This window comes from Stomoxys calcitrans, chromosome 1 (genome assembly GCF_963082655.1).
Source record: "Stomoxys calcitrans chromosome 1, idStoCalc2.1, whole genome shotgun sequence".
NCBI lineage: Eukaryota > Metazoa > Arthropoda > Insecta > Diptera > Muscidae > Stomoxys > Stomoxys calcitrans.
In genome coordinates this window covers 189385720-189400820 of record NC_081552.1, presented here as the reverse complement: position 1 = coordinate 189400820, position 15101 = coordinate 189385720, and the positions used below count along the sequence as shown (strand labels likewise).

The 15101-nt window shown below is 38.9% G+C and overlaps 1 protein-coding gene across 1 annotated transcript in view; it reads left to right on the top strand.

The window, feature by feature from the left end:
- The first annotated feature begins 406 nt into the window (after positions 1-406).
- LOC131998580 (uncharacterized) overlaps positions 407-15101 on the top strand; it is a 32159-nt gene continuing 17464 nt past the window's right edge. Inside the window, exon 1 of the mRNA XM_059371080.1 lies at positions 407-1052. Within this exon, the coding sequence (XP_059227063.1) occupies positions 953-1052 (100 nt within the window). The 5' untranslated portion in view covers positions 407-952. The remainder of the gene's footprint in view (positions 1053-15101) is intronic.

Sequence of the window (15101 nt, the reverse complement as noted above, 5' to 3'; positions counted from 1 at the left end):
GTGATTTAGGCGGAAACCACGTGGCAACCCTGATACCCAATATACGATCACCCAACAAAACGGAAAGATGCCAAGTAGAATGTTAAACTTCTTGTTCGGAAAAACGATACGAAGTCTCCTAGTCATTCATAATACCAATGTTAGTATGTGTGTGTGTGTGTGCAGACGAGTCTCACTGGCTCGCTATCCATGAGTCGTGTTTTGAGTAACCAAAGCGGAGATTACCAACATCAGATAGTTCTCACCGCACAAGTTATACACCACACAAACACACAGGTATAAAAACTTTCAAGCATTTCCATTTCTACAACAACAACTTTACTTTTTTGTTATGAGTATTAAAGCCAAAGTTGTGCTCCATGTGCGATGGATGCTCAATATAAAAACCAAGCATAGCCAAACAATTGAAGGCATTTATTCGCAAATTGTCAAAACGATCGAATCGAATTGAAAATCGCTGTTAATTGTTTCTTTTTTCTTTAATTTTTTTCGTGTATTTATATTTTAATAATAAAAAATATAGACGGGCCTTAAGAATTCTCGGTGCTCCCGTTCTTAGTGATTTTACCACCTAAAAGGGTGCCAATAAAATGAATGACTCTGATTAAGAGAACCATGTTATCAAAAATATGATCTTTATATTATTTTTGAAAAGTGTACAAAAATTAAAACATAAATAAATAAATAGTCAAGGAGACATTTTAAAAACCTTAACATTGGATTAGTGTATAGTGAAAAAAAAAATAAAGTTTGAGAAAAAATATAGACCTAGCAAGAAGATCCAGCTCTTAACTATTGCAATAGACTAAGGACCAATGTCCTTTTGTTTATAACAAAAGGTCACTCTCAAAACAACACAGCTTTGTGTTTTTTGTTGTTGTTTTTGTGTGAAGAAAGAAGAATTGAATTTCGGCTTCGGTTTGCTGTAAAGATTCGTGTTTAATTCACGTTAATGAAATACCGTAATAATCGCGGCACAATACTCCAAATACAATTCAGGACTTTTTTGATGAAAAAACAATTTTGGCACAGGAAACGGTGTTTCCAAGACGGTAAGTGATTGTCCCTTGGTTTATTTTATCAGTTAAGAATCTTAATGAGTTGTCCCTTTTGTGAGCTTGGAGGAGTCAGTATAGCAGTTACATTTTAATTTCAGCGAAATTGTAAAAAAAAATCCTTTTACACAAAAAGAAAAAAGATTACTAAAAATCAAAGATTTTTATACCAACCACCGTAGGATGGGGGTATTCTAATCTAGTCATTCCATTTGTAATGCCTCGAAATATTGATCTGCGACCACATAATGTATATATATTTTTGGTCGTCTTGACATTGTAAGGCGATTAAGTCATATACGTCAGTATGTGAAAATCACGTAGGGGTTCAACGTAAATACTGGGGATAGCAGATGGACCATGTCGGTTTAGATTTGGATATAGCTCCCTTATTAAGTGGTCCTTCGACTAGGCTTCTTGAGAACTTCTTGAAACTTTGCACTCTGTTCTGTTTCTTCTTCCAATAACCGTGCCTGGTATGGTCCAAATCGGTGTATAACTTGATATTGCTTCTGTATAAACCTATCTCCCAATATGACATCTTGAGCCCCAGAAGTCGCAGTTGTTATCCGATTGGGCTGAAATTTCGCTCGCAGTATTCTGTTATGAAATCCAAAAACCTCTTAGTTAAGATGGTTATCATCGGATACCTTTAGGTGTAAAGGCTTCTAGGGCCAAACATTGGTAGTTTATACTTATATCGAAATCATTGCGAAAACGCGTTGAGAATGTAAGTATGACCCTATACAAGCTCGACACCTTGTCACACTATATGTTATTTTTCCAATGCATGCTTTTTGGGTTGTTGTGGGGGATTTTTTGTCCACAAAACTAATCCTTGTTCTAAAGTCTTGCGTCTTTACTCAGCCAAAGACGCAAGACTTTAGAATACGGTTCTTAACGGACATAACCTTTCATCTCGAATATCGTTTGCTTGCTTAATTTCCCAACTGCAAATTTGCCCATGAACATTCCATTAAGGAACCGGGGCAAACTTCTTACATATCAATGAGTGTTGTCCGATTCAAGTTTAAGTTCAATGATAAAGGGTCTCGTTTTTATAGCCGAGTCCGAACGTGTGCCACTGTGCGACATCTCTGTGTGAAGAAATTTTTACATGGCTGCCATACCAAGTGGTACAGTACCTCACAAATGCTGCTAGCATTAGGAGGGGAAAACCACTGCTCAAAATTTTAATGATGTTCTCGGATTCGAACCCAGGCGTTCAGCGTCATAGGCGGACATGCTAACCACTGCGCTACGGTGGTCGGTTTATATGGGAGCTGTACTAGGTTATAGACCGATGTGGACTTTACTTAGTAGGATAATGGATAAGAATAGCTATGTTATTGGTTTTTAAATAAAAGCACTACAAAAATTTTTTGTTTAAATAAAACAAAAACGGTTATGGATTTCAATGAAATTCTTTATTTCTGTGAATGTACGTTCGTTGCCATTATGTATGGAACTCGATTTCTTTTGCGTAGCCACTATGGGTATGTTTGCAGAAGTCCAGACGCTGAACCTAATTTACAACGATTTGCAAGCATAAATCGGCTGATACTGCTGTAATTTCGCGTTCGATATTCATACGAAGTTTATCAGGCCCACTCTATCCTCCAGATGGAATACCAGAATTCCTTCAATCCACGACTGTGCCGCTAGCAGCAGTGGCTGGCTCTCACCACAAGTGTCGTCTCAGGTATCCGATCCAAAATCTCTTCCATTCCTTCCAGGATTCCTATCGTTGCTTCGACGAAACCATGATGGTATGACCTGATCCTTTACTCTACCCATTCTCCCATCGCCCTTAGTCTCATAGTCGTGGTCTTCATATAGTCTTCAGTGCCCTATTGGGCGTGGTCCTCATCGCTCCGCCTATGCCAAGACAACGTGTTCTCTGAGCCTGTTGTATTATCCTTACCTTAATCAACATGTATTGTAGACGTTTGTCTGATGAAAATAGAGCTCGCTTTAATCAAAACAATTGCATATTTATTCTAACATCCAAACAGATAAAAATAATTTTGAAAAACAACAACTTTGGTTGAAGAAACAACTATGAAAGTTGTTAATTTTCCTGCAACAATTTATGTTGAATCTCAACGACCCAAAGTACAATTTTGTTGTTGAAAGCACTCTTCACAACATATAACAATATCCATAACAAAGACAAAAAACCATCTACCAACCCGCCGCAAATCGGTCAAGAACCTGATATAGCTCCCATATAAACCGATCTCTCGATTTGACTTCTTGAGCCCCTGAAAGCCTCAATTTTCATCCGATTTGGCTGAAATGTTGAACATAGTGTTCTGTTATGACTTCCAACAACTGTGAGAATTGCCGATTTCCCGATTTGACTTCTTGAGCCCTTGCAAGCCGCAATTTTTGTCCGATTTGGCTGAAATTTTGCACATAGTGTTCTGTTATGAATCTCAACAACTGCGCCAAGTACGGTCCAAATCGGTCTATAACCAGATATACTTACTTACTTTAATTTGCTATGACAGAATATTTGTTCCTCTAGCCGAACGTAGAATAGCGTTTTAAGCGCCTTGATGTTCTGTGCTCATTCTATTGGGTTGCCCAAAAAGTAATTGCGGATTTTTTAAAAGAAAGTAAATGCATTCGTAATAAAACTTAGAATGAACTTTAATCAAATATACTTTTTTTCTAAAGCAAGCTAAAAGTAACAGCTGATAACTGACAGAAGAAAGAATGCAATTACAGAGTCACAAGCTGTGAAAAAATTTGTCAACGCCGACTATATGAAAAATCAGCAATTACTTTTTGGGCAACCCAATAAAATCTATGACACCAAGTTTCGAGGTGTCTCCCACAACTTGATCTTTCCATCGAGCTTATGGTCTTCGCGGTTTGCATGTACCATCGTGTTTGCCTTCAAAAGACTTCTTTGCTTCGCCATCCATTCTGATAACAAGACCTAGCTAACGCAGCCATTGTATTTTAATCAGCTCATACAGCTCGTGGTTCATACGTCGCCTACATTCTCCACTAACGCAAACTGGTCCATATATTTAACGAAGAATCTTTCTCTCAAATACTCCAAGCACTGCCTCATCTGGTTTCACACGTACCCATGCTTCAGAACCATATAACAGCGCGGGTAGTATCAGGTAGGTAGGTAGTGTAATCTTCGTCTGTCGAGAGGTACCAGATATAGCTCCCACATTTTAGCAAAATCCATGGTGGTGGGTTTCAAAGATTCCGCCCGGCTGAACTTAGCGCGCTTTTACTTGTTTGTAAGTAAAGTGGAGATGGCATTTGTTATCCAATCATCGCCAACAATTGCATATACCACTTGTTTTAGCCCAAAGACAAAAGCTATCAATTTCGGCTCAGATTTAGATACAGCTTCCATATATGTATAAAGATCGCCCGATTTACACATTTTATGGTGCAGTTACTACAGTTTTCATCTCCCGATTTGACTTCTTGAGCCCATAGACAGCGGAATGGTTAACCACGTAGTGTTAAGTTATGACCTCAAACATCTATGACATTTAGCCTATAATCTCATATTGCTCCCATATCTGCCTATGAAAACCTGTTCAAAAGACTTGACTTATGCAGTCCATATTGTAGGGTATATAGGATCCGACGGGCCAGAACTTATTTCGCTCTTACTTGTTGTTTTTGCTTTATCATTTTGTAATAATGGGCTTCCATACAAACAACGGCAGAAGCATCTTATCTCACAATAGTCATAGTCATTGGCGTAGCGCCATGCAATCACCTTAACCAGGGTATTAATTGCAAAATATCAAACATTTATTTCCGACTTACTACCTCAATAATTAGGCTGACACAAAACATCATGTCAAGACTATTAGTGGCGACATAGACATTTTTTGGATTTAATAGGGATAGAAATAAACAAATTGCGTTTGTGGCTATTTCACATTTTGCGAACGAAATCACAACGCAATGGCGACTTTGGCTGTGACGACAAAATAATGTATCATATGTAGGTGTGTGTTTTAAAATGTTACACAATGTGAAAGTTTATTGATTTTTAAAATAATATTGAGGCACTAATGGAATATGGTTAGAATATTTAAGTAGAAAAAAACGCATGTGCCCTAATCATGGAACTTAATTAATAATCGTTAAGTTCATTAGGTTTAAACTAAAACTAGTGTAGTTGGAAGCTATAATAGATGCAAACTTCTCTAAAATCTGGATAAACTTGAGCTTTGAATTTGTTGAAAAAAGTAAAATCAGGAAAACGGTTTCTAGGGCAGTTATGTAAGTGTAAGTCGTGTTATGTGTAAGTCACAACAGAAAAACATATGCATATGTAAAATTTCATCTATATCGGTAAAAATTGTGTCCCTCCAAAGCTCAACACATGGACTGATTTGGACCATTTCAAGTGAACCTTCAAGCGTCTACATTTACTCCTTCGAAAGTTAGCGAGATTTCGACGGACAAATGAAAGGACTCGGTTTTCCTGATGTATAGTATCACGACGATCATCGGCATTTTAGATATTTCGGCCCAATGTGGATGTCATATTGGTGCTCTACTCCCACTCGGGGTGAGGTGGACCGTCATATATCAGTCTCAAATACCTTTAATTTGAGCCCCATGTTGTCATTATTGGTTGCATATCAGCATCGTGCTCTACTCTTAAATTTCTTTCATTTGAGCCCCAAAAGCCATTGGTTTAGGGGGAGTTTATGGGGTGAGACGACCCCCCAACAGTGGGCCTCAAAATTGGATATCAAATTCATTTTCTACTATCAAATACCCATTATTTATTGCCATAGTAGGCAAACATGGCCGGTTTAAAGGTAGTTTAAGGGGCGGACCGTGAAATAATATCAGCATTGTGCTAGAGCACGATTTTGTTTTGCCCCATAATATCAAGCATTTTGAAGGTGGCTATCAATATGCTCAAGGCAACGGGTCTCCTTCAGATCCACAGTTGTAATTTTTTTTTTACACATAAAATCATATTTCAAAGCTACCACTTGGGATACCACATTTCAAGCGGATAGCTTTACGCGTTCGACCGCTATCGTGATTTCGACAGACAGACGGGCAGACATGGCTGGTTCGACTCAGAATGTCGAGACGATCGAAAATATATATACTTTATGGGGTCCTAGATCAATATTTCGATGTGTTTCAAAGGGAATGTTCAGATTAGTATACCCCCATCCTATGGTGGTGGGTATAAAAAATTTGTTCAAAATGTCGAGACGATCAAAAATATATATACTTTATGGGGTCCTAGATCAATATTTCGAGGTGTTACAAACGGAATGTTCAGATTAGTACACCCCCATCCTATGGTGGTGGGTATAAAAAATGTTTTCATGTTAGGGCTGCCTCAAATTATTATTTTTCTTAAAGACAAAATGTAATGAAATTCTTACTAAAGGTACGTTTAGATTTGTCAAATATTTGACCCTGCTTGTTTTCATTTTCCCCCAAAATATGGCAAATTCGTACATTCTTGATTTTGTATTCATATTAGATAAATGTGTGTTGTCAGACTTATTATGCTAAATGGTGTTGTGGTCTGGTGAACGGCGCTTGAAAAATTCACCTACTGCTCAATACTTAACCGGATACAAAGGAAGGCTTGTTTTGCATCACAGCCGCACTGAGGACGACACCATCTGATGCACTGAATTTAATGCTGCATCTTATGCCTCCGGACATTGTGGCTACCCAAGTTGCAGCGACCACTGGCGTGAGGTTAAGGGAGCTTTCTCATTGGTCATGTGGTGACTACGGACACTGTGTTATCCTTGATACAATATCCGATGTTCCAGGCAGTGTGGATTATACCCTACCTGAGGCGCTTTTTCATAAAAATTACTATTACTGTACCATTATTCCTGATAGAACCGTTTGGAACTACGATATCCCATGTGGCGGCTACGAACACTGTGTTATCCTTGATACAATATCCGATGTTTCAGGTAACAGAAGTTACATAGACTTCTATACGGATGGCTCCAAACTAGACGACCAGGTGGGCTTTCGGGTGTACTCTAAAGATCTAGAACCGGTCATATCTTAAAGGTTACCCGACCACTGCAGTGTGTATCAAGCAGAGATCCTCGCAATTAAGGAAGTGGTGGAATGGCTAAGATATAATGTCATTACGACGATTGGCATAAATAGCTTCTCACACAGCCAGGCAGCCATTAAATCCCTGGAGAACGTACAATATTTCTGAACACAAAAACCGCCCTCGACTGTCGCAGATCTCTCAACGAAATGCCTGAACAGTTCAAAATTCACCTGTTCTGGGTGCCCCACAGATATTCCAGGGAAGTGTAATGCGGATGAGCTTGCGAGACTAGGAACTACCTTACACACTCCAGGGACACTGGAATCTGTGGGTATGCCTCTAGCAACATGTAAGCTAAGTTTTCAGAACCAGGCCCTAAGGACAACGAGTGATAGATGGTCACAGAGAAGGGGCTGTGAGCATTTCAAAACTATGTGTCCTAACCTAGACCTGAAGAGGTCTACTGCTTTGCTGTCATTGGCTAGAACAGACGTCTCAATCATTGTGTCCGTCATGACAGGTCACTGTCTAATCGGAAAGCATGCTGACAGACTGAAGGTTGCCAGCAACGACTTTTGCAGAAGCTGTAGGGATATCGAGGAAGAAGAGACTATAGAAAACCTTCTGTGCGTGTCCCGCACTAGATGTTAGAAGGAGTTCCACTTTAGGTTCTCATTTTTTTGAGAACCTGTCTGATTTAGCGGATGTGAACATTCGCAAGTTGTTGGGCTTTTAAAGGAATCTGGATGGTTCAACGGTAGGTACTAGAAGGCATCTTCCTTCTAGTATATGATAAATGTGACTCAGGTGAATACAAACCAAGAGAGTGTGAATTTGACATATTTTGGGCCAAAATGATAAAGCAAGCTGGGTAAAATATTTGACTAATCTGAACGTACCTTTAGTGTGCTTACGACAGACAGACTAACGGAAGAAATAACAGAAAACCTTTTAACTCATTGCTTGATTGAGTTAAAATGGCATGACGATCAAGAATACATATTCTCTAGGGGATCTTAGACCAAGCTGTTACAAACAGAGTGAAGATATTAGTTTACCCCTCATCTCATAGTGGAGGGTATACAAATGTTTGTGGATACTTTGGATTAGCCTTAAGCAAATAACCATATGTGCTCATAACATATGGCCCTATCAAGTTGGGCTATACATGCATGTTAGCAGACAGGTTTGGTTATTGAAATGAGTCGGCAAATTTTAATTGTATAAAAAAAAAACTGTTAAAACAATGTACAAACTTCAATAAGAAAATGTAAATTTTACCCTTAGGGAATATTTTTTCATGATTTGCAAAGAAAGGCCCCAGTTCGATAAAGTGATCATTACAAGATGGGTTTTAATGGATACCACAGTCAAGGCAGATTCTCTGTATGTTTATGGAGAACATGAAATACCACAGACAATTAGAGCTTTCACTATATTTAGTTATAAAGCTTCTATGAATCAATGAATGACGGATTTTGTCTCTTTTTCCATTCAGTTTTTATTAACTCAAATTGAGCATTGAAGGTAAATGTATACCGCATAACCAAATTATTTTATCAGATTTTATAGACTTTATAAATTAGCACATCAATCAGCAGTCAACATAGGATTTGACGTAGTCAATTCAAACACCAACAGTTATTATCATTTATTAATTTGTTAAAAATTAGCAAGATTTGACACATTTCTGGTGAAATGATAACGAAATGAAATAATCATTGTTGAAGCTTAACATTACCTCTCGTTAATTTGCCAAAGTAGTACAAGTTGCAATAGCTGTTTGATAATTTCATTTCTGTTGGTTATGCCTTTACTCTAACACCTTCATGCCTCATTGTGTCTAGAGTAAGAAATCCTGTCTATCATTCAATGGTTTTTTATTTTAAGTGATAAAAGTAAACAATGGAATTTTTTTGAGCGGTCTGGAGAATCAGAAATGGTGTTCGAGCTTTTCTTTTTGTTTTTATACCCTCCCTCTACCATAGGATGGGGGTGTATTTACTTCGTCATACCGTTTGTAATTCAACGAAATATTAATGCGAGACCCAACAAAGTATATATATTCTTGATCGACTTCAAATTCTAAGTCGATCTACCCATGTGTTTTGTTAAAACTTTCAAAACCTGTGCCTAGTACGGTCCAAATCGGTCTATAACCTGATATAGCTCACATATAAACCGATCTCCCGATTTCACTTCTTGAGGTCTTACAAGCCGCAATTTTTGGCCGATTTGGCTGAAATTTTCCACACAGTGTTCTGTTATGACTTCCAATAAATGTGCTAAATACAAACCAAATCGGTTTATAACCAGATATAGCTCCCATATAAACCGATCTCCCGATTTGACTTCTTGAGCCCTTACAAGCTGGAATTTTTGGCCGATTTGGCTGAAATTTTGCATGTAGTGTTCTGTTATGACTTCCAAAAACTGTATCTAGTATAGTTCAAATCCTTTTATAACCTGATATAGCTCCCATATAAACCGATTTCCCAATTTGACTTCTTGAGCCCCTGGAAGTCGCAAATTATGTCCGATTTGGCTGAAATTTTGCATGTTGTGTTCTTTTATGACTTCCAATAACTCTCTTTAGTATGGTTCAAATCGATTAATAACCTGATATAGCTCCCATATAAACCGATCTCCCGATTTGACTTCTTGAGCCATTACAAGCTGCAATTTTTGTCCGATTTGCCTGAAATTTTGCTTGCGGTGTTCTGTTACGACTTCCACTGTGCCAAATACGGTCCAAATCAGTTCATAACCTGATATAGCGCCCAAGTAAACTTGTTCGGTTTCTAGAAGCTTTAATTCTTGCTGGTTTGACAGAAGTTTGGTATGTTGAATAAAATTTTGCCTTTCAATTAAATTTATTTTGTATAAATGTTTAGCAGAATCCATGGTGGTGGGCTCCCAAGATTCGGCCCGGCCGAACTTTTTTGAGCGGTCTGAAGAATCAGAAATGGTGTTCGAGGTTTTCGTTTTGTTTTTATAGCCTTCACCATAGGATGGGAGTATTCTTATATCGTCATACCGTTTGTACCAACAAAGTACATACATATATTCTTGATCGTCTTGGAGTTCTCAGTCGATTTAGCCATGTCCGCACGTCTGTCTATTTGTCTGTGAAAAGCACGCCTACAAATAAAGTTATCCTCTTGAAATTTTATAGAAATACTTCTTATTAGTGAAGCTCGGTTGCGATTGTAAATAGGCCAAATCGGTCCATGTTTTTATATAGCTAACATATAAACCAATCATTAGATAGACTTTTTGAGCCTCTAAAGGGAGGCTGAAATTTTGCACGATATGTTTTGTTTTGACTTCAAACAACTGTGTCATGTATGGTCCAAATCGATGAATTACGTGATATATCTGCCACATAAACCGAACTTCAGATTTGACTTCTTCAGTCTCTGGAGGACTCGATTTTTATCCGATTATACTGAAATATTACACATAATGTTTTGCATAAACCGAACTTCAGATTAGACTTCTTGAGCCTCTAGAGGAATCGGTTTTTATCCGATTTTACTGAAATTTTACACATAATGTTTTGGTATGGCAATTGTGGTAGGTGTGGTCTAAATCGGTCTGTCACTTCTTTAGGTTCTTGAGGGCGCTATTACAATCCTATTTGGGTGATTGATTTGACCTTGGACTGACGTCAGGCTGGACCGACTGAGAAACAGACATATCTCAATCGAAAATGACTTGAGTCATTGCGAGTACTTATCAATGGTTCTATCACTCTTCTGGCTGTTGCAAACAAATGCACTAAGTTATACTACACTTTACCACAGTAGTGGTGTAGGGTATAATGATTAATAATGATGATAATTAATAACGGCCGCATTCATGTATTTATGATGGGTTTGAAGTCTGTTTTTTTTGCTAAATAAACTTGTTTTAAAAATTCCTATATAAAAACACATAAAAACGCTCAAATAACTATTAAACATTTTTAGAATTTTTGGATGTTTCCTTTGACAATGATAAATTGTTAATTAAAATAGAACAGAATTTTTTTCAAGTTATTGATGGTGGCTGATAGGATTTTTTTCAAAAATGTTAGGTTTGTGACTATTGGTATACACCTAAGACAATACGGGTAATAGGCTTTCTGCGTGTTTTAAACAATGAAAAGTTACGTCGAAAATAATCTATGCTATAAATTTCGTGCTTCTCATTTAGTCCCCAAACCCATTCCTGTCTAGGTCCCTAAGTTGGCTCTACAGTGCTACAATTTCATGGAAGCAGTCCTTAGACTCTTACAGCCAAGACTTCTGACCTTTTATTCCACATTACTCTGCTATGGCCACGTAACCAAAGCATGTGATGCATGTATGTCATTAGAGATGGTACCAGTTGCCTTCTTACACTTCAAGAGCATCCATGACCTTACCGCCTTGGGGTTGTTACGGCCCAACTGAGCAATTTACTCGATAATCTTGCGTTGATACTTTACTACCTTAATCATTTTTATTTGGGAACTTGGGAACCCGCCACCATGGATTCTGCTAAAAATTTATACAAAATAAATTAAGGTGGAGGGCAACATTTTATTCTACATACCAAACTTCTGTCAAATCAACAAAAATTAAAGCTTCTAGGAACCGAACAAGGATGATCGGGAGACCGGTTAATATGGGAGCTATATCAGGCTAAAGACTGATTTTGGCCGTACTTGACACAGGTATTGATAGTCATAACAAAACACTACATGCAAAATTTCAGCCAAATAGGGCAAAAATTGCGGCTTGTAAGGGCTCAAGAAGTCAAATCGGGCGATCGGTTTATATGGGGGCTATATCAGGTTATACCCCGATTTGAACCGTACCTAGCACAGTTGTTGGAAGTCATAACAGAACACTATATGCAAAATTTCAGCCAAATCGGAGATCGGTTTATATGGGAGCTACATCTAAATCTGAACCGATAAGGCCCATTTGCAATCTGCAGCGACATCAATATTAAGTATCTGTGCAAAATTTCAAGCGGCTAGCTATACGTGTTCGACCGCTAACGTGATTTCGACAGACGGACGGACGGACATGGACATATTTCGAATCAGAACGTCGAGACGATCAAGATACCTACCTACTTTATGGGATCTTAGACGAATATTTCGAGGTGTTACAAACGGAATGACTAGATTAGTATACCCCCATCCCATGGAGGTGGGTATAACAAGTCCTTATATAAATCAGTTTATATACTATTATGTGTGTATAGAATGCTAAGCATTAATTATAGTTATTATGTTGTCACATGACAGTTTGAGTTGTTTAAACATTTTGAGGTTTTCAGTTAATATATCAAAGGTGCTGGACGACAACCTTTTCCTAACGAACATTTTTATATTTATAATACATTTTATATTATTTGTGCACTGTGTACTAAGATGATTCAATATCTTAAGATGTATTTAAAAACTTTTCTATAGAAATACAATTTTGGCAGCAAATTCCTGCACACGAAAAAAATAAACGTTTGGAACATTTTTACCACAAACAAAATACTTTTATTGGGAAGTTTTTCTTTTATAGTAACTGTGTAACTTTTCGCTTTAACATATCAAACGTTGGCTATAAATGTAGCTTTAATAATCGTAACTAACTTTGTTTATTGTAAATCCTTTAGCAGCTTCGCTTACTGTAAGAGCACAATTCTTTTGTTCCAAAACCAAAAATCTTTATTGGCAAAAGTGTTTCGATAGCTACAAACGATTGTTCGTTTACCGAACCAATAATTATTCTCTTGTGTCTCTCCCACTAGGGAGAAAGGTTGAGTATTTGAGCGCATAGACCAGTGATGGGCAAAAATACTCACAATATTGCACATTATTGTGTACGTACAAAAGCAAATAATCCCAAGCAAGTCCATGGGTTTACACATAATTGCAATTGTGTGTTTGTCACTGCTATAGACACATTCTCCACACAACATTTTTCCTTTTTTTTTGACCGAGCAAAGAGCAGTCAGTATGTTAAGCTGCTAGGTTGTTGCTGTTGTTGTAGCAGTGAGTTGTATGCAATCTTTCGTCTGCTTAATTCTGTTGAATATCCAGATCCAGAACTCTGCGACTAAGGTGGGGTGCGTCCAGAGGTATCTAGGTCCGAGACGAATGGATCTGGTTGGACAGTTAAACAGGTGACGTGTGTCATGTGGCATCAATACTTGCTGTGTAGGAGTTGAGTCGGCTGCATCTGCTGGATCGTAATTGAGCCAGAACTACTCTGGGTTAACCGGGGTAGGTAAATTTCTTCAGGTGCAATAAGGAAGGCCGTTCTTCAAGGATAACATTCACCCGATAGCTATTTAACGCTACTGTGTCTGCATAAATGTTGTCTAGACTGGCTTGATATGCCGTTAGATCTAGAGGTTCTCTTTTGTAGCACTGAACCTTACGCTCTAGATCATGTAGATCCACCTAAAAGCTATTGGGCTTCGGGTACCTATCCATGAGATGATGATTCGGCTGGTCCCTGCTATAACAGGCCAGAAGGCATTGCTTAGATAACGTGCAGTTATGTCTTTGCAGGGGAACGGTCTTTGTCTCATGATGGAGGTGGTGTACGTGAGAACTGATGAGATAGCCTGTCGCAATTCGAAAGGCGGCATTCTGACAGATCTGAATATTATTCCAATGCGTGTCACAGAGCTGACGAGACCACACTGGCGCTGCATAGCTAACCACTGACCGGCCAATGGCTTTGTACATGGTAAACAAGATTTCTTTTTCAGCACCACAAGTGCTGCCGGCAAGTGAATTGAGGACCTTGTTTCAATTTTTGACCTTATCGCAAATTGCTGTGCCATATCAATTGTGACACCAAGTATTTTGGGACACTTGGCGGTCGGAATCGTTTCTCCATCGTCTTTCGCATTCACCTCATTATTCACCTCACGCGTATCTGTTGTGAGTAATGTGGCTGAAGATTTGGTGGCAGATATATTCAAATCTCTTGCAGCGAAAATAGTGGCAAGTTCATTGAGGTAGTCGTTTAACCTATCGCAGAGCTCATCAATGGTTTGGTTGGGGGTTCTGATGCCATGATCGTACAATGGTCCGCATTTGACATTATCCCCTTGGCGTCTGGAGGGGGTGGAATGGAGGATAGGTAGAGGTTAAACAGTGCCGGTTGTATCATACCGCGTTGGTGAACTCCCTGTTTTACTCTACGGTGTTGTGTTTTCTTATCCCTTAATTGCACAAAGACGGGCAACGACGTAGACAATTCGGGACTCATGCCTTCCATAGGTCCAGTTCTGCGAGGACCATCCTATCACATGGCCTGTGCTGATTGAAGCCACGGCAAATGTGTGCTTTGCTGACATGCAAAGCAATTGTAGTGCTATGCAGTCTTCGAAAAGCATGCTGATGCGAATGGAAATTCTCCAACGAGGCTCGGGAGGAGTAGTCCCTCAAGCGTTTTGGCTACTGGTGAGAGAAGGGAGACCGGTCTGTACAACTCCCCCTTACTCCGGACCTTTCGAGGCTTCAGAAGCGGGACCACTATTCCCATATTCCAGACATCGGGTACTATAAGAGTTTTCAAAGACAGGATGAGGACAGTTGTAAGGCAAATCCAGATTCTTCAGCATCAATATAGAAATTCTGTCGGGGCCCAATGCCTTGGATGACTTCGCGTCACAAATGATATTCGTAACTTCGTCCACAGTAAATTGTGATGGCTATGCATCGGCTCAGGACCACCGATACAACGAATGGCTCTTCTCCTAGCCCTGTCACTCTGCAAATGCACAATTAAATGGCGGTTGAACAACGTGGTGCAGCTCTTCAGATTAGTCACAGTCACATCGCCAAAAGTAACTGAAATCCTCTCATCCCACCTACCGGCGTTCGAGGGTGAGTTAAAAGTAGACCACAACTTGCCTACGCTGGTAACTAAGTTACATTGGTCCAAGTGTTCCAGCCACAAATTCTGCTTATGTTCGTTGACTTCCCTGTCGTTGACTACTAC